At 45.1% G+C, this 20,007-nt stretch overlaps 1 protein-coding gene across 1 annotated transcript in view; it reads right to left on the reverse strand.

Annotated features, from left to right (window-relative positions):
- The window catches only part of Ank1 (ankyrin 1), a 204,398-nt gene extending 186,324 nt beyond the window's left edge, over positions 1–18,074 (reverse strand). Inside the window, exon 1 of the mRNA XM_048792871.1 lies at positions 17,845–18,074. Within this exon, the coding sequence (XP_048648828.1) occupies positions 17,845–17,976 (132 nt within the window). The 5' untranslated portion in view covers positions 17,977–18,074. The remainder of the gene's footprint in view (positions 1–17,844) is intronic.
- Positions 18,075–20,007: the final 1,933 nt, after the last annotated feature.

A 20,007-nucleotide genomic window follows, 5' to 3' on the forward strand; every position in this document is an offset into this window, starting at 1 on the left:
AAAGCAGGTAACAAGTTAGACTGGGTTGGAACAAAGTCCTTAGGGCTGTGGTGGTATGAGGGAAAGGCTGGGGGCTTAGCAGGGACACCTGGCACCCAGCAAATGGTCATCAACCTGTGGCTATTGTTGTTCTTAGTAAAATCATCAACTAAAACATATTCTAGAAGGCGGCAGAGTTCAATAGCAGTAAAAGACAGCCACTCTTTGCAAACTCAGAGACTTATAAAGTAATTCCAAATGCCATTTGCAGCAATGACAAACCTATTAGAGGGTTTAGTTGGCACCAGACCTGAAAAGTTGGGGTTGGTCTGACTAGTTCCCCCTGCAGGGAGGACAGTGCCCAAAGATTTATTGAGTATCCAGGCTGGTCTGCAGCCACAGCCAGGGAAAGGACATTTCTTTGCACTTTCTAAACGCATCTCTGATGTGACAATCATCCCCCACCTGCACAGGGCAAAGTCCAAAGACAAAGGTGGAAGAAAGAGGAGGTAGGGGCCAGAAGCCACTCAGGAATCTCACCTTTGGACAGGTTTGGGATGGATGTTTATATATATATATAAAGCTTCTCTGGACATCCTAATCACCATGTCCAAGTTCAAGTTACACTCAAGGTTAACTGGACAGAAAATAAAAATGCTGGCCCATGAAAATAATCTAACAGCCAGGACTGGTTACATAATTTTCATGACCCAGTGGGAAATGAAAGTGTGGGTCCCCTTGTTAATAAAATGAAGAATCATTTCAACATGGTCAATGTATTAAGCCATTCACTAGGGATCTTCTGAGTGTGGAGCCCAGTACATCTGCATACCTCACCCACCATGAAGCCAGCTGTGCCTGCTGCTCAAAAATAAATAAATACACAAATAAATAAAGGACAGTTGTTTTAAATTCATCATGGTAGAATGGAAGCCATGGAGAACTCAAACATAAGTTGCTGTCCCCAACTCTGCCTCCCAAGAGCTGTGACCTGAGGAATGGAAGCTTATCCCTTTGGACCTTGGTTTCCCAGTCCAGAAAAATGGGCATCTCATCCTGGGCCCACTGCCCTTCTGAGTTTGTTGTGAGAGATCAAACAAGATAATGAAGGGGCAGAGTTGTGAACGGTGAGGCACTACACCCATAGAGGGATTACTGTTATTCACCAAGACCAGGCAGAGCTCTGGAATTTCTGAAGAACATTGACATTCCCCAGCAATTAAGTCAAATTAACATAATTCAAACAAAACATCTAATTTTAGCCATGTGTAACAATTCCCCCTCAACAGAACAGACACTGCTGCCTCTCATTCCAGGAGTGTAATGCCAGGGAGATGTAGGAAGGAAACCAAACAATTTTGACACAGGCCTTTTACCCAGGCAGGCACCAGATTGTTTCTATTTTCGCAACTGAAGGACGGGGCTCCTGAAGGATTTCTAATGCATCCATCAGCTGAGCCATCCTGCTGGCCCAGCTCTTTCAGTGTTCCCCCAATTATTGAGGGGGACATGGAAACCAGAAACCCCCCCAAAAAAAGACACAACAACAGCCCTGCCAGAGTAGAAATCAGAAGCCCTAAGGCTCTTCCAATAGACCAGTCCAATGGCCTCATTTTTCCTGTCTGTAAAATAGGAGCAATAATGCCTATTCTGTTTGCCTCCCTCAAAGGACTATTGAAGGATCAAAAGAATTAGTGATTATTATTCTGCATGGCTGAGTTTAATGCAAATCACTTGATTCATTCATTCATTCATTCAACAGGTTCTGCCAAGATGACCAAGGTACTGCCTTTGTGCAGGGTCTAGCAAGGAAAACGAGCATTTAAGCCAAGGTTGGAAAACAGCAACTCAAGAGCCACGTCCAGCTAGCTTCCAGTTTTTGTTTAGCCTATGAGTTAAGAATGACTTTTACATTTTTAAATGTTTGGGGGGAAATGAATAGCATTTTTAATGTGTGAAAAATGAAATTCAAACTTCAGAGTCTATTAATAAAGTTTTACTGGAATGTGGCCATGCTCATTTGTGTAGTTTCTGTGGCTGCTCTTGTGCTATGATGGCACCGTAGAGTACTTGCAGCAGAGACTGACGTATGTACTCTCAGGTCCTTCGCTGTAAAAGTTTACCAACCCCGGACATAAACAAACAAAACAGTGAGTGCTAGAACGGACAGATTAGCGGTGCTCGTGGAAAAGTAAAGAAAAGAAGGAACAATGATTTCTGCTTGATAAAGTCAGGGGAGGCTTCCTAGATTTCAGTGCTCAGCTCTAAGCCTTGGGGAAGTTACTGGCCCTATCCCAGGCCTTTTCCTGCCTGAAAAAAGAGCAGGTTGTATATGAACTGAGGGTCCATTTCACCATTGGGTCCTGCAGTATTGCAGGGGCCCTAAGCCCAGATGTGGAGAACAAACTAAATGTCCACAACAGGTCACAGCCAGCAGCACACTAGCCCCTGAACACACAAGTGGCACCCAAAGAGCACTAATTAGGGCACTGGGACGAGGACCCGTTTGGAATAATCTATCCAGGGCACATTTCCTTTCACCAGGCCCCAGAGAGGGCTCAGGCTTCTGCACCCAAACTCGAGCTCCTTGGCAGCCTTTTCCTCACAGAGGCGCCTGGCAGGTCCTGAATAATTTAGCACCTTGCACCAGCAGTGCAGATGGGCACACCCCATTTCTGCTGGCTCTGCATTTTGCTGACTCTCCCCTGTAGTCTTGTTTCCATGTGGACCCAAAGAACAGAGTCCCTCTCCCCTGTCAGAACTCCTCCCTTCCCATTGTACTCAAAGAATCTTTGCTTATAAGAGCTAGGATTTCTCACCAGAGCACAGAAGATTTGGGGCTGGAAACCTGGCTCTACTGCTTGCTTGGTCCCTAAAAATAGCTGTATGACCTGGGCAAGCCATTTTCTCTCTTGACACCAAAGCCTCCTCCTAAAAGAGATGGAGTGTGAGATTTCCGAGGTCTCTCCCAAGATGCTATGTCACCTAGTCCAGCTCTGGCTTTTCATTCTACAGATGAGAAAAACAAGGCCCAGAAAGGTGAAGTGATTTTACCAAGGTCACTCAGCTACCCGAGTGGGGCGTAGTCAGGACTGGCATCTTTAGTTCCTAACCCACTGTCCATACACTGCTTTGTATATATGTGTGTATCTATGTCCATGTCTCTATATATCTAGGTCCATATCCATACCTATCTCTCTCTCCATGTCCATATCTATGGTGTTGGTTCTTTTCAGAACATGCCTTCTATCTCCAAGTGAGTGGTTCAGAGGCTAGTATGGGCAGGGATGGTATTTTATCTCATGGTCAAGGGAACTGATACTTGGAATTCACAGCAAGCTCCAGTGTCTGTGTTATTAAAATGTTCTTTATGCCCAGTCCCTCCTGTCCCTCATCCTACCCCTCTTGGCGACTATATCTGTAATCTTCATAACAGCCCCAGAAACAATAAGGCCAAGGTTTTAAAATCAGGCAGCTGAGATGAACCCCAGCTCTGATTCCAATTAGCCATCTAACCTTGAGCCAAGTTATTTAACCTTCCTGAGCCTTGAAGAGTCCTCACTGTGAAATGGCTGTTCCCACACACTTGCCCAGGGTTGGGAGGGCCAGGTGGGCTCAAGGTGGTATTGTGCCTGTTCCATGAACCCCTCGCCTTCCCTTTTCTCCTGTGGAGGAGAGAACATCAGTCAGCTGGGCATGGCTTTTTTCCTACTAGAAGCCAGGTAGGCAGTTGATAGATGAGGAATAGAGAATGACACAAATTCCAATGCACAACACCCAACGTTCGCGGCCACCTGCTTGTTATAAACCAGAACTTTGGAGAGAGACTTTGGAGAGTCCAAGCTTTCACCTGCAGCTCTGCCACTTACTAGTGGTGTGAAATGCATTTCATCTTTTTGACCCATTGTTTCCTCCTATGTGAAATAGGAAACATGATTCCTGCTCTTCCACAGGACTGCTGGGAGGATTAATAGTGCACTGGACAGCAGGTGGGGAGCTACCGAGCTCCAGGTAACCATGGCTTCCTGTCCATATGGTACAGGCCCCATTGCTCCAAGGGCTTCTGGATGCCTGAGTACCCTAAGGATGCATATCCTGGGAGATATGGCTGCTGGAAAGGTTCTCGTTCAACAGCAGCTCCCACCTGGCCATCATCTTCCTAGGATTGTTCTCTCCTTATCCCTGTCCCTGACAAGCAACCACTGGAGAAAATGTGAAAGGTTTTCAGTACCTGGGGCTTTCATGAAAACCAGGAAGCAATGCACTCCAAGATGGTGGAGATGGTCCCTGGGCAGAGACTGAAATCAGAAAGAACTTCAGTTAGGGCTGAACTGAGGTACTGAGTTTTTCTGAAAATATTGACTCCTTGGACACTCATTCAGTAAAGAAGCTGGAATTTACCAAATAGATCAAACTCACCTGTGCTGTGTTCTGAATGTTGAATGTCCCCTAGAAGCCCATGTGTGGAAGGCTTGGTCCCCACAATGGCTCTACTGGAAGGTGGTAAACCTTTAGAAGGCTGGACCTAGCAGAAGGTCCTTAGATCTTTGGGGCCATACCCCTGAGGGGATTTTGTTGTCCCAGCCCATTCAGTTGCTCTCTTCTGCTTCCTGGTTCATGATGTGAGCAATGTGCTTCAATACTTGCCCCCACTATTGCCATCCAGCATCCCCACCAGCATATAAAGCAATGGGTCTGCCTGATCTTGGACTGGAAGCTTCAAATTTGTGAGCCAAAACAAACCCTCTCTCTTTATAAGTTAATTACCTCTGGTATTTCATTATAGTAATGCAAAGCTGACTAACACAACTCTAAAAGTCAAGCTTCTAAAGAGCCAGGTCTGTGTGGCAAACTATATCATGCACCTGATAGAACATCGCCAAGTCTGCTTTTCAGGAACACAGGCAGCCAGGGCTGCTCAAGCCCCCTCCCCTGGTGGAGTCTGGGCCTCCTGCACTCCTCCAAGCAGCACTGGAGGAGGATCCCAATGCTCATGACCTTGAAAGCAGCTCAGCATCAGTGTGTGACAGACCCAGTCACCTTGTGCTGAAAATAGCAGTCATTCTACCTCCCACATTCCCTGTCCACCTGAGGCAGGTACTCTCTGACCTCCCAGAGGTTACTCTTTGTTACAAACATAGAAAAGGAGACACCTGGCTGGCCTCTGCTGGAGATTTATAGAGTCACGGGGGTGCCTGATTACACAGGCTCAGTGAGAGGCAATCTTCAAAAACATATACCCAGAGGACCCGATCTGTTAACCAAGAGCACCAGTGACCTTCTAACAGCCCACGTGGCCCTGAGTCTGGTCAGGGATGCTATAAGGAATACTGCTCATACACTTTGTCAGCAAGCCTTCCTCTCCTATACCTGCCCACAATATTGTCAGCGCTGTGGAAATGAGACGCTGACTAGAAGAGAGTAGAAATCAGCTGAACCCTATGCAGGTGATCTTTTGTACTTTGATACCATCTATATGCCTTACAGTCTGAAATATTCTACAAATGGACATAGGACAGCCTTGTCCCTCCAGATTTCCCATCAAGCACACGTTAGGCCAGGGTAAGCTGGTTGATATCTGGGAACCATTTTGCCCATGGCTTTGTCAATCCATCTGCCTGCAGAGTAACAGGAAAATCTAAAGGAGTCTTAAAAGCCCTCTAAGCCAGTACCTTTATTTGAAAGGTAGAGAAACAAACTCAGCAAAGTGTCCAAAGTGACACAAGAGAGACTCCCAGCTCTCTTGTCCCCAGGGGCCAGTCCTCAAACACGGAAGCACACGGTAATGCATATGAATCAGAGTGGCCTGGAAGATGAAAGAAACTCCTAGGACCCAGACTGTACTCAGGCTCAATGAATTGAGCCATACCAGGTAATGTGTTTGTTCCATTTCCTGACTGCCTCCATAATCCGGAGTTGTTCCAGGACTTCATTACAGGTGTGATTGCCATTAAAAGACCTGGGAACTTCCCCAAGCCAACCTACGGTGATAGAGTGGGAAGGAATACTGCTTATCACCTCGCCCAACCTCCTTCAGGGCAGGCACTGCTCGATAGCACCACTGACCAGACTCAGGTGAGCTTCTTGGAGGAGGTCAAGCTGGGCCTTAAAGGATGAATAAGAAGGAAGATGGGGTGCAGAGAGAGAGCAGCTTGTGTGAGGTGCCAGGCAAGAGAGCACTGGGAGTCGTGATATTGGGTCAGATTCCAGGGGTTGGCCGATCATGAAGGACCCCATACACTGGGAAGCAGTTTTGACTTCATTTTGAAGGTAGTGGGGAATAATTGAAAGGGGATATGTGTTATTAATGTGTAATTAATTATACATTTTTAAAAAATGACACTAGCTGCAAGATAAATACTGTGTTGAAGGGCCAGGCTGGAGAAGGCTCTGAGGAGTCTGCTGCAGAAATAACATAGGCAGGAGCAGTAGAGAGGCAAACGGGTGGAGAATGAGGAATACAGTGGCAAAATTCTTAGAAGTTCTTCCTGAAGAACTAATGAGGCTTGGTATGGCATAAAGAGTGCTTTTTCCATCTGCCTCTTTTAAGTCTTGTAGGGGGACAATATTCACATCTGGGTCTAAAGTGCTAAAATCCAGGGCTGGGGTAGAACATTTGCCTAGCATGAATGAGGCCCTGGGGTTTGAGCCTCAGGATTTCAATAAGTAAATGATAATTAAATAAAGTACTAAAATGAACCAAATTGCTTACAGTTCAGATGTCCTTCAAATGCAGGTTTGTCCAAGAATGAAGTCAAAAGGCTACACATGACCGATGTTCTAAGCAAGAAGACAATATTAGAATTAAAAAAGACAAACTGACTTTGGTTTACTCTACCTAAAGCAGATAGTTAAATGCACTTACTCAAGTATTCTGCCAAGATATATTTCCCAAGATATTTCTCAGGGTCAGTAGGTGGACACTTGGTCCCTTCCACTGTGTGCTCCAGCCATTCTCAACCAGAGGCTGGCTGAATCAATCACATGATCACATGGCTGTGCTATGCAAGGCATCACAGGCTAAAGAAGCTGTAGAAGAGGCCTTCCTGTTCACTAGCACCCTGAAACCTAAGATCAGTGGGAATATTTCTCATTTCCAGTGTTTACAATGGTAGAAATCAACGTGGTTCTTTCCAATGACACTGAAGTGGATTTGCCAAATCTCTATACCAAAGGAGAATTCACTATCTCTACAAATTCACTGCCACTCCACAGATAACGATAAATTTCAGACTTTGAAACTTTTCTGACTTGGTCTGTTTCCAATTCTTTGCTTTAATTGGAGTTTTAGATCAGGTTCACATTTCTCCAGAGTCTTTCTTAATTCATTTAAGAAACTCATACTACCAACCTTGGAATCAACCTTGGTGGAACTCCCTATTTTAAATTATATCAAGGTGAAAATTTAGTCTAGAGGCACTAGACTTTCACCTTTGAAGTTTTATTCAGGGTTAAAGAAGAAAATTCCAGTGGTCACATTTTTTTTAAAAGATCTTCATTATAAATAAAGAATAATAAATAACCATTCAAAGTTCTGGTGCAGACATGCAGTTCCCATCCCACTCCACATGTCCATAGTCTGTTAATACTCTTTCTTTTCTTGTCTCGAGTTTTATTGGTTGCCCCAGGGGTTGGAGGTGAGCATGAGTAGAAACCACGGCATTGGAGCCAGGCAGTCACTCCTCCCCATAACCCTGAATGGTCTTGGGGCAGGTGGTATTCTCTCCAATTTACACCTGGCAAAAGTGAGACTTGTCCAAACTTACTAACTAGTAAAAACCTGACTCCATCTAATTCCCACATCTCTTCATTACGGCTTCATTACAGTCAAAGAGGACCTCCTGACACAAACTAAAATCTTTCTGATTTTCTACTTACCTTGCACATGAACATACTAGAATAATATGGGCAATGAGGTAGCCTTACCTCATCGAGAACTTGGGAGGCAATGTTTAAATTGATTTCTGATGGAGAAGTTGGCATTAGTGTTGGAGACCAAAGATTCAGCATGCAGAGAGATCTGAAGGCAAGGGAAAATACAAATTCCCAAAGTACTAAAGAAGTTCTGAGTACACCCCAGAGCAAGATATGGGGAGGAAAGTATGGAAATGTGTAAGGCAAGTATGGGGTCCCTGAAGCTCAGATAACAAGTGTGGACTTTATTATAAGAGCAATTAGGAAGCCACTGAAAGACTTAATGGAGTATCAAGATCTGATTTGCATTTTTGGAAGATCACCCTGGCTGCAGAGTGGACTATTAGGCCCAACACACGTTTTCAAGTTGGTTTACAATAGACAGCTTCACATGCCAAGACCCAACTGCCCAGACTCTTTGAGACCATGGTCCAGCTCCACTTTGAGCCAGGACATTCTGTTACCTACTTGGCTCTAGTCCACATCACCTTGGAATTCTTAATTTGGGGTGTGATGTCATCTATAAATTTCAGCTTTCATCTCCAGAAGACACAGGCTGAGAAAGCCTGGCTCTCCTCTGACAAGAAGGGCATCCTCTGTTTGTTTCTGTTTTTTTTCTGTATATCAATAACATGCTGATTGTTTTTAAATTTCTCATGAATACAGAAAAAATGAACTTAAAATTTAACCACCCCAAAACACACACATAAAGGTAACCACTGTGAACATTATATGAAAAGAATTCCTTAAATTGGTTACATGTCACTTAGCCACTCTCACCCTTAGTTTTCCTGATATTTTCAGCTTATATGATTCATACAAATTTGCATTATTCCAATTTAAAGTCAATATCACATTAGAAGCATATTCCTATTTTTTTTAATCAAAAACATGTTAAGAATGTAGAGTCGGGTGTGGTGGTACACAACTGTAGTCCCAGCTACTCAGGAGGGAGGCTGAGGCAGGAGGATTGCTTGAGTTTAGGAGCTCAAGGCCAGTCTGCACAATAAAGCAAGACCCTGTCTCTTTAAAAAACATGGTTAATAGTGAATGCACAGCGTGTCACCACATGCATGGTGCTGGTGTCAGCTCCTTCTCTCCTTCTTTAAGAGTAAACTGGTCTTGTCCTCTCCAGCCCTCTTCAAGCTGGGTAGTTTTGCTCCTTAAAGGTCTGAACGTCCACCAGTCAGAGTCCTCAGTTGTTGCATGTGCAACTTTGTTCCTGTGTTGTGTGCATGTGCCATATTTAAAGCAAACACTCAGAATGTCTGCTTTCCAGGGTCTTGTTAGAAACGGCAGAATGGAACGGACTGCCTCCTTTCCATCGCAAGACTAAGAGGTTCTCTCTCTACCCTCCGTATTTAAGAATGTTTTCCATGAGCTCTCTCCCTCTATCAGTCGAGAGCCCTAGCAAGCTAGCTAACAATAGATTCCAAAAATAAGGCTCATCCCAACCTGTTCCCTTTCCTCTTTTCTAGCTAAATACCCAAACATCAAGTCAGAAATGAGTCTCTGTTGACACTGAATATCTCCCCCCCCTCACAAACACACACCCTACTTACATATATAAATGTATATGCAAATTTGTTAACATACGTCAAAGGAAACTTCGGCATCATCCTAGACTACTCCTGCACACCCACTCCGTTACTCACACAGGCGACTCTCTCTACCACCCAACTGTTTCTTCAGTTTGTCACTGGCTCTCTACCCCCACTCGCCACCCCAGCTCAGGCCAGCCTGAGAGATTATGCCTCAGCATTCCCTGCGCCCTGTTTCCCACAGTGTCCTGCAACCCCACCACATTTCTGCTCCAAATCAGAGTAAACTTCTAGACCTCGGGGACTCCTCTGCCTTCCTTGCCTCGACTCCCTCTCCACCCTGTTCCCTCAGCCTGACATCCTGGCTACTGCCACTGGACCCACATTCCAGACCACCTCCTCCTCCAGACCTCGATTTCTCACCTCCACACATGCTACTCCCTCAGCTGAATGGCCCTGTCCCCACTTACCTGTATATCCCCCTAACAACCCACAAAGACCCAGCCCAGCCACCACCTCCTCCATCCCAAGAAGCCTCTCAACCTCCCCCCCCCAGCCCTAGTCCTGATTACTCTCCTGGGACAGCCCAAAAGTCAACTGTTTACTTGCCCCCTCTTCTGGGGAATTGGGTAAAGAATAAATGTAAGTCTCCTGCTCTCTTACTTCTTTCCTTCATCTCCTGGTTCCCATCCCTTAGTCCAACCACATTCCATTAACTTGTTAACAAGCTTGGTCTATACAGGCTCCACTGTAGGGAGTTTGCTAGAAGCACAGGTACCTGGCCTCACCCCATCCACAGGTGTGAAGTAGACCAGCTGTACAATTAGGAAATTCTCTCTCCGTAAAGTGTTGTGATTCTTACAAAGTGGAAAGGCCCCAGGTAACATTTCTTTCTTCTCTCTTTTTCTGTAGTCCTCACCTCATGGATCTGGGGCTGCCCCTTCACTCAAAATTAGTTTAAGAGCCATGGCTATGGCAAGCCCATCACCAAGGGCCTCCTTTCCTTTCCCACAATGCTTCCTCACTCTCCCTGACCTCTTTCAATTCTGGTGCAAAGCTGCTCTGTGCCTTCTAATTGCACTTATATTTTTATTTTGGCAGTGCTAGGGATTGAACACAGCGTTTTGTGCATGGTAGACGAGTACTCTACCACCGAGATACGTCCCAACCCTGTGCCTTCCCATCTCTCATGCCTGTTTTCTCCCTGGATGTACTCCTTGTCTTGGGCACTTAGAAACTACTCAGAGCTTTTGACTTCAAGGGGTGAGCCATGAAACCTTGGGGATCCAAGAGACAGGACCAGAGTTGGGCCTTGCTCAGATTCTACCCACCTGTCCTTATCATACCCAACACCCAGTCCAGCTTCTGGCCAGTGCTTGAAGTCCACTGCCAGGACTCAAATGTCCAGGATTCATCTGTGTATCCCATGTAAAAATCAAAAGTCCCATATAATAATAAAAAAAAAATCATTGATGATAGCAGCAATGTTGTTGCTCTGTATTTACATGCATACTAAGTGATTATATAGAGAAGATGTCAATTATTTGGTAGACAGAGAAATCTCTGAAACAGACAGTTAAGGGGAAATAACTATTTTGTGAGACATACCAGCCAGAAAGAAATCAGATGATCCCTAGGATTTGGTTTTCATCTGTTCTTTCCTGTTGCCTCTCAGGCTAACCTGGATACCCAGACAAGGTCTTTTGCCATCGAACAGGCTGCCCCTGAATCATCTGGTGCAGCTTTTGGACACCAGTTTTGTAGCTGCAATCAGAGGTGAATGGTTCTGTGCTAAGCCTTGCATCCTCTGTTTTCCCACTAATTTTAAGCCCTTCATTTCAAAAAAGAAAACCTATCTTTGGTTTTGACTCTCCTTTCAATGCATGGTATAGCTTTGAACATCCTAGAGGTACAACCAATGACTAGGAAGATAGCCTTGTGCAGTGGTCTGAGAAAAATATTTGGAGACAAGCGAATCTGGGTTTGAGCCCCAGCATTTGGATGACCAAACTAGTGAAGGACACAGTAAAATATCACAGGTAGAACAGGTGAGAACCTGTACATTCAATGTTCATCAAGGGAGTCCGATGAACAAAGAGGGTTGCTTTCGTAGCTGTCATTGTCAATGATGTTCCTAGATAGAGGAGAAAGCAATTGCAAATCTGTTATCACCTTAGCAAAAGCACAGAAAAATCCTTTTTGAGGTGAAGCATCCAGTCACCTTGAAAGTGTATGAAACAAAAAAAAAAATTAAAATAATCGCTTGGCCATTGAATCTACTTTAAGTTTTGAGCATCAATAGTGCAAGTTTTCCTTTCTTGGAGAATATGAGCTCTGTATCCTAAGATTCGTAGAGTCTCCCTCAGAAAGGTCTTGTACACCCATAATACCACATGTTTCATTCTCTGGGATATTGCCCATCCCATATTTATTGGCCATGGTCCCTAAGTGATAGTATTGTCAGAAAAATTGGTAACCACTTTATGATTCTCCTTTGATATACAGCTACAAATATTATGAGGGACTTTAATAAAGCTCAAAAATATCCAAGCAGATCTCAAAGTCATAGACTGGACCCACAAAAATGACTTGAATAGGTCTGTGATAATAAATCTTGTCCAAATAGGAACTTCATTTCTTTTCTGAAAATGAAATGAAGGTATGATTCAAAGTGTCCTTTTCTCATTTACCCCACTGAAATAATAATGCGCTGTCCTTCCCAGATGAACACTGGGATCTCTCACTGCCAGTGGAAGGTTAGCCATGAGCTCAGGCATAGGATTTATCAGAAAGAATAATTTAATTAACAAGCATCATACCAGTTAGTTTTCCATCATTATAATAAATACCTGAGATAATCAACTTATAAGGAGAAAAAGGTTTATTTTGGCTCATGGTTTTGGAGGTTTCAGTCCATAATCAGTTGGCCCATTGCTTTGTGCCTGTAGTGAGGCAGCACACCATGGCAGGGAGCACATGGGGGAGCAAAACCACTCTCACTTCATGGCTGGGACACAAATCAGAGGAGAACAAAAGGGCCAGGTAAAGAATCCCCTGGATATGTTCCAGTGACCTGAAGACCTCTCCCTAGGCTCCACCTCTTAAAGGCTCCATGACCTCCCATATCCTAGAGAACCAAACTTTCAATACATGGGCCTTTGGGGGACATTTCAAATCTAAAACTATAGGAATCATCATGTCATTAACTATAACTCCTATTATGTATAATATTATGTGTTAATTAAAAGAAAAATAAAATTAAAAGTCTTTTCATATTGAGAGGACAAAAGCAGAACTAGTAAGCAGCCTTTTCTGGAGTGAGCAAGAGAAACAAAGAGGCCCTGGGGCTGGCTTGTGATCTTTTTCCTAGGGAGGCTGCTCACTCCAGGCTTTGAATATTGGCTTCTGACCCACCTGGCATACTGTGAAGAGCAAATAAAGTGCAAACCTTATAGTGCTTGATATACCTGAGGGTGTAACAGTTTCTCTGCCCACAAGATCTGGTCTAGTTTATGGTTGGGAAGTGACAGGAGCTCTCAGGGAACAGAGCCCACCTCTGCTACCTCTGCAACAGGGAAGGTGAAGCTGCCTTGGCAAATGGACATAAAGAAGGCTGGGAAAATCCCCACATCTTCAGCCATTACCAGCACCTACCAAAGATTGAGAGAGGCAAGGACTTTTTTTTGAGGCTCCCCATGTCAGGTTACCAAAGCTGTGGTTTGCTATAAAGACTTGTAACTAATAAATTAATGTTTTTAACAATTCACAAACAGTACCACACAATTATGCAATTAAAAAGCCAAACAAAGATTTCACTTATTCATACCATTTTATACTATAACATACAGTATAAAATGAAATGGTTTAGCAACAAGACCCAAATTTAAAGATGTGATGATCATCATTCTCCTTTAATCTTGTCGTTAACTCTAGGATTGAATTTATAAATCCATTTGTAGATAGCAGAAGTTTGAATTTGAGGTCCTTTGTAAATAGGAGTCATGTTCAACATGAGTCCTATTTAACTTTCTATCCCCCTCCCTCTTCCCACTATTTGCTCCTCATCCCCTAACTCAAAGCCCTAGCCATTATTACCCCAAGTTCAGGCAGGTACCCCCCAAACCTCCCCTGATTCAATGAAAGATATCTCAGAGGAGGACAGCCCAGAAGCAGGTCCTCCTCTGCTGTGGGAGGAAAAAGGCTGAGGGCTCCCTAGTGTGTGCTGCATAGACTGGAAGGACTGACGGAGCTGCCTGTGCAGCAAAGTGGCGCAGGCCAGGTTCCACTCTTGGGTTCTGTTTTTCCCTTTTGCTTCCTGTACCTTTTATCCAGCCCTACTTGTAAGGCTTTGGTTCCATGGGGTCCTGTGCAAACACTGTTGTTGTTCCAAATGGCTAAAACCGTTTGACATTTTAGTGCAGCAGAAACCCTGTAAGGAACTAACTACATGCTCAGTGGTGGAATGCACTGCACCAAAAGATTAGATAGTTCCACAGGCTGCCTGCAGATCGCTATTGCTTTGCAAATGATTAGAAAAAGAAACAAATACCAGGCTTGCTTCAGTTGCCCCCAAAAGATGGTCAAAAAGTATATTGTTCACCCAAACACATGTCTGAGACCAAACCAATATCTAGACAGGCAGAAATAAATATTATATTAGTTCACTCATTCAACTGTTCGTTCCACAAACATCCATTATAGGTCCCATGTGTGTCAATTCCTGAGCTAGGTGTTGGGGACACATCTGTGAATAAAAATACAGCCTTTCCCTTCATCAGCATCAGAGGATGAGAGAGGTGGGCAGAACAAGGGACAAGCAGAGAGCTAAATAGATGTTATCCGGGGGCACATACAGGTTTTGAGGTAGTAAGCTTAGTGTAATGCTGTAGGTAAGGCTGAAATGTCAGCCCTCTTTTTTTCTGTGTCTTTGCTTCTTTATCCACTGCTCTTTCCTTAATTTTTGCCCCTCATCCATCCTCTGTCTCACTTTTTTTCCAACCTGCCTGTCCTCCTTTCCTCCTAACCTTAAGCCCTCGGTAAAGATAAAAGCCACACACATTACACAGTCCTAGAAAGCTGTCCTTACTGCAAATGCCTGCTTTACACATGCTTTGGGATTTATTTCTTGCCATTGCAACCATCAGAAGCAGGGAGACTTATCAGTGAATGTCATAAATGCTGGGCTTTATCTTTTTCAAAATCTGCAGCTACAAACAGCAAGCTCCTGATGAGGATGTGTGCTACACAAACAGAAAACTGAATGAAGCCCCATAACAATGCAGGTAGTTTTCAAGCTCCAGAGTTTTAGCTCAATTCCCTGTGTTGAGGTGGTTTCTATCTGTGTCAGTCAGTGCGTCACAACATCAGCCTCCTCCATCCCCCGATGCACAGCACCCCTTAGCAAGCGCCTTCCCACACAACATCATCAACTGTAAAAATTGCAGCCACTGTTGAAGTTACAACCACAATTATTTCTACAAACGGGAGGGATGCGGTTCTGCTCAGTCAGCCCAGGTTAAGTAGGTTACCCATGGGATAAACACCTTTCCTTCTAGTAAATTCAGAATGCCCTTGGCTCAGCTATACATTCACGTAAATTGCCAATTCACTGGAATAAAATGTTCGTTTACATGTAGGAAATTCTTTCTTCACGCTGATACAAGAAAGATGGTTCCATAGCTACCCTGTTGTCTGTGTGATCAACTGGAAAGTCCTCAGCTGCTTGATTTTAATATAGTTTGCCTTGAAAAATTACTTCACTAGTAACAAATGGATCTTTGTTAGACTTCACCTTACATGAACCTTCAAGTTAGTGCCCAGCCCTCTGCTTAACCAGCACCTTCATGAACTTTCTCTAAATGCTCCCTATAGGCTAAGAGTGTAGCTCAGTGGTGGAGTGCTTGCTTAACATGCACAAGGCTCTGAGTTCCAACCCTAGCACTGAAAAAAAAAAAAAAAAAACCTAAATAAATAAATGCTCCTTTCTTTGCTGCTCTACCTCCTTCACTTTTCCCTTGAGGGCCTTCCACCTTCTTATGATTTATATTTTGCTCTAAACTTTAACTCTATTATTTTACATCGTTATCAAGACCACCCCCAATGACTTAGAGAACTCACAATCATGAAATACAAATGAAGCGTCTCTAGACTCTAACCCATATTGAGTCCCCCCACACTCAAAGAATCAGTCCTAAGAGGTTATGTTATTATCATCACTTTGGATTAAGATTTCCTTATATTGTATTAATTATAGCATCCAAGATACTACATAAAATAATGAAAATCGGTATGGAAGATTTTTGAATGCTTACGATGCAGTATGCTGGGACCAGCTGGTAGGACAAAATAACACAATTTGGGGGGGGAGGGGGATATATTATTATCTCACACTAAAAATGGAAATAAAGTTTATTACAATGTAAAGATTAAGATACAGGAAGTAAAAAGAATATTGAAATGACCACTTTTATGTGTGTTATATGCAGTCAGAATTCAGAGTAATATTAAAGGGAGTTTCATAGAATAAAAGGGAAATTTAAAAAGAGAGTTCTGATTTGATTATTGCTCAAAAACTTATTTACAGTATCAGGAGCACCAAGAAGGAAGCTCAAGAGCAAGAAGTGGGATAGAAACATTGAGTGAACAGTTTTGGAGAGGATTGCCTTGGCTTCAAAAGCAAAAGGCAGGAATGGAAATATAGAGCACTCCTTCCTAACGAGAAGTTTACACTGTTGCCAAGAAAGTGGGTGAACACTCTGCACATATAACCAGACTTCCCCCTGCCTGACTCACAGGATGGGCCCTGGTATTTTAGACCCTAGCAGGGGGACCTGAAGGGATTCTCTAAGTGGCACCAACCCAAACTCTGATTCACTGTTGGTTTGGGGAAGGCCTCTTTTCAGTCTTGTTAAAGGGGTGGTACCTTGATGAAACTACTATTTACACACAAGATAGCAATCTCTGAGGAAAGGAGGGCTACTATCTTCTGGGGGGGAGGGGTGGAATAGGAAAGCCTAAAGTGTTCATTACTTCTATTAAAATCAGAGAACATCTCTACCCCTAGAGACTCATCTCTAGGAAACAGCCAGATGTCAGTCTTGCTGACCTCCTAGTAAAGGGGTATGACCCACAGACAGCCTGTTCCCCACATTATTAACTGAAGGCTCCAAATTTCTTTCTCAAAATGAGTCAATTTCAAAGGGGGAAAAAATGTTTCCTTTGCAACCAATGCCAGTGCCTCTAATCTGGAGCCCGAAGGGGACCAGTAACCGGGCCAGGAGACTTGCAGGCCAGGCCCCACACCAACTTCTCCAGGTCAAAATAGCACTCAGAAGCTGGAGCCCAGTTCTACTTTTGACTCCCAGGATTATATCCGTGTACTCCTGGCCTGTGAGTCTCTATGGCTTTAGCCCAAAGCTCTACGCTGCCTCTTGCTGGAGCCAGCTGCCTGTTCACAGTTCCTCTCCGTCACAAAGGTGTTTGCAACTAAAGGGTGTTTCTAAGGTGGTTCTAAAGATGCCTTGACTGGGAAAGGAGACCCCAGACCCAAAAAGGAAGGGCTGAAAAGAGCAACCTTTTAAAAAGGGGTTTGGGTCACTGAGGGGTATAACTTGTCTCAACACCCCTCCACAAAAAAGCTGCCTGATGCTCACCCATTGTCAGAAGCACTCTCTGACCAGGCCTTTGGGCCAAGCTGGACAGCACCTGTACCTGGTTTCCAAAGGAGTTTCCCCTCCCTACGATCAGTGCTCATCCTGAGTGATCCTAACATAAGATGTTGCCAGTGTCTAGGGTGGGGGGCATGTTCCTTTCTGCCCCCAGACCCAGAGGGTCAGGAAAGGGGATTCCTGGACTTGAGAAGGGTCAGAGAAGGGCTGGAGCCCCGTTCCTTTAGAAAGACCTGGGAAGGATGCTTTCCACACCAAAGAGTGGGTCACCGGGGGAGGAGCTGGGCAGAGCTGCTTTCAGGAGCCTGAGCCGCGTCTACTCAAACCAGCTCTCACAGAAAGCTAGGAGGGGCGGCGTGCCTGAGCAGAGCAGCCCACTACCCCAACTGGCGGCCAAGAAGCCAGAAAAGTTCGTCCTGGAGCTGTGCGGGCCTGCCCGCATCTGTCCAAGGTGCTGAAAGGTCTCCGCGGGCGGCGGCGGGCCAGCCTTTGCGCGCCCTCAGCCTACTGCCCGCCCGCTCTGCCCTTCCAGCCTCCTCCTACTCTGTCCTCTTCCCCGCCGCACAGAAACCTCTTTGCCTCTACCGCTCCCGCCGGAGCCCTCCACTCTCGGGTAGCATCAACTCCACTGGCCCCGGCGCCCCGAGCCCTCATCTTGTCCGCGGGTCTGCCGAGCCCCTTCCTCCTGCAGCCACTTCCAGGGCGCCTCTGCTGCTGAGCTTTCGCCGCCGCCCCCCTCTTACCTTCTTCTTTCGGTCACGGGAGCGGTTCCTCCGCTTCCTGTTGGATTCCTCCTTCTCCTTCTCCTTCTGCTCCTGGAGGGCCTGCGCCTCGATGTCTTTGATTTTCTTCAGCTGTTTGGCCGCTTGAGCCATGGTGGGTCACGGCGATCCGGTCCCCGCCTCCCGGACCCCTCACACTTGGCGATCCAGGTGGACACCCTCCCAGGAAGGGAGGATAAAAAGAGTCTCTCTGCTCCNNTCCAGGGCAGCCGAGCCACAGCTGGGGGCCCGGGACGCGCCCACGCCAGCCTCCGCCGCGGTCGCTCAGAGGGCGCCCTCGGGGTGGGGGGCGTGCGCTTTCAAGACTCCCTGGGGAAGAGCGGGTTGCCCCCGGTCGCTAGCTTAAAGCTTGATTTGCCCCTTCCAAACCATGTGGGCCTTTTCATCTGCATATTTACCAATTATAGGTAGAAAAAATATTCAGCATCAAGTGAGTCCTTTTCCTTTGCGTTCTCCTTTGACGGGAGTGGAACTAGGTCTCTGCACCAGGGACCGCCCACCCCTCCATTACCAACACTGTCACACACACCCTCACTAGAAAATGCGGGCGACTGGTGTACAGCTATAAAAAGCCATACCTGGCCGTTTGGGTCCTGGAGCCACCAACCCAGACTACAGGAAGAAGTGGCCTTAATCTCATCTCACCACTCCATCACGTGTCAGGTGAGAAACTGAGGCCCGGACTAGACCGTTGCAGCTTTGGTCTGGTATGGCTCCAGACCTGCCCCTTCTAAAAGGGACGCAACTCTCCTTTTACATAGTGCTAAAGAAGGAGTTGGGTAAAGCAATATGTAAGACTTGATGAAAAGTTATGAAATAATCAGCTTCCTTCTGCTCCCCTCCCAACTGAGGGTTGTTGCGGACATTTAAGCAGCCACAGATGAGAGCCTAGAAAGTAGTCTGTTCCACTATGGGGAAACGATGCTCATGAGCTGTGGACTGCTACTCCCCGACCTTAGACTATGCAAACTTGGGGAGTGGCTGGATTCTGCGTGTAGTGCCTCTTGCCCACATCCTCTACTGTCTCTATGCTTTTCCTCTCCTGGAACCTTACATCCCACATCTCTCTTTATGGCCCTTCCATCCACCTGTCCATCTAGAATCCCCACCACTAATCATGTGCAAATAATTAAGGTACTGACTGAAACCCTGGTTTGAACACTGTCATTTCCATGGGCTGGGATAACTGGGTTCACAAACACCAATCCCATGTGTCGTTTAAATTTTCAAGTAATTACATTTTTAAAAAATTTAAACACACTGGTAAGGTTAATTTTAATAATGTATTTAATATATCTGAAATATTATCATTTCAATAGCAATCAATATAAAATCATTGAGGCATTTTATATTCTTTTACTAAGTCTTCAGAATTCAGTCTGTGCTTTACACTTACAGCATATCTAAATTTATTTATTTATTTATTTATTTATTTATTTATTTATTCAAAGAGAGAGAGAATTTCAATATTTATTTTTCAGTTTTTGGCGGACACAACATCCTTGTTTGTATGTGGTGCTGCTGAGGATCGAACCCAGGCCGCATGCACGCCAGGCGAGCGCGCTACAGCTTGAGCCAAATCCCCAGCCCCGGCATATCTAAATTTAAACAAGGGATATTTTCATGGCTTTACAGCCACATGTGATCAGTGGTTATTGTATTGGACAGCATAGCTCTAGACTGTCTCCCCAGGCCAGCTCCCCCATGACCTTGACTGTAATCAGCCTGCCCACAATTTCAAATTTTATCTCCAGCACAGACCTTTTCCAGAAGCGCCAGACCAATGTACCCTTTGCCCTTCAATCTCCTAACAATCTCCTGTATCACCTCTTGCCACCCACTAATTTATTCTCCATACTGTGGTCATGATAATCTTTCCATGACATAGATCTGATTATTGTCATTTTCAGCTTACACCCTTCTTTTTTAATACAAAGAACTGAGTGGTTCCCACCCACTCCTCTACTCAGATCTGCCTGGTACATTTACTCCAGCTGCGGCAGTCTCTGAAGGTGTTTATGCCATCTTCCACAAGGCTGATGTCACTGCATCCCCCTGCCCAAACTGCACTGTCCCCCCAACTACCACCTTTCCCTCCACCCACCCCATCTAGCTAATTCCAGT

This window comes from Marmota marmota, unplaced genomic scaffold (assembly GCF_001458135.2).
Source record: "Marmota marmota marmota unplaced genomic scaffold, marMar, whole genome shotgun sequence".
In the NCBI taxonomy this organism is placed as follows: Eukaryota; Metazoa; Chordata; class Mammalia; order Rodentia; family Sciuridae; genus Marmota; species Marmota marmota.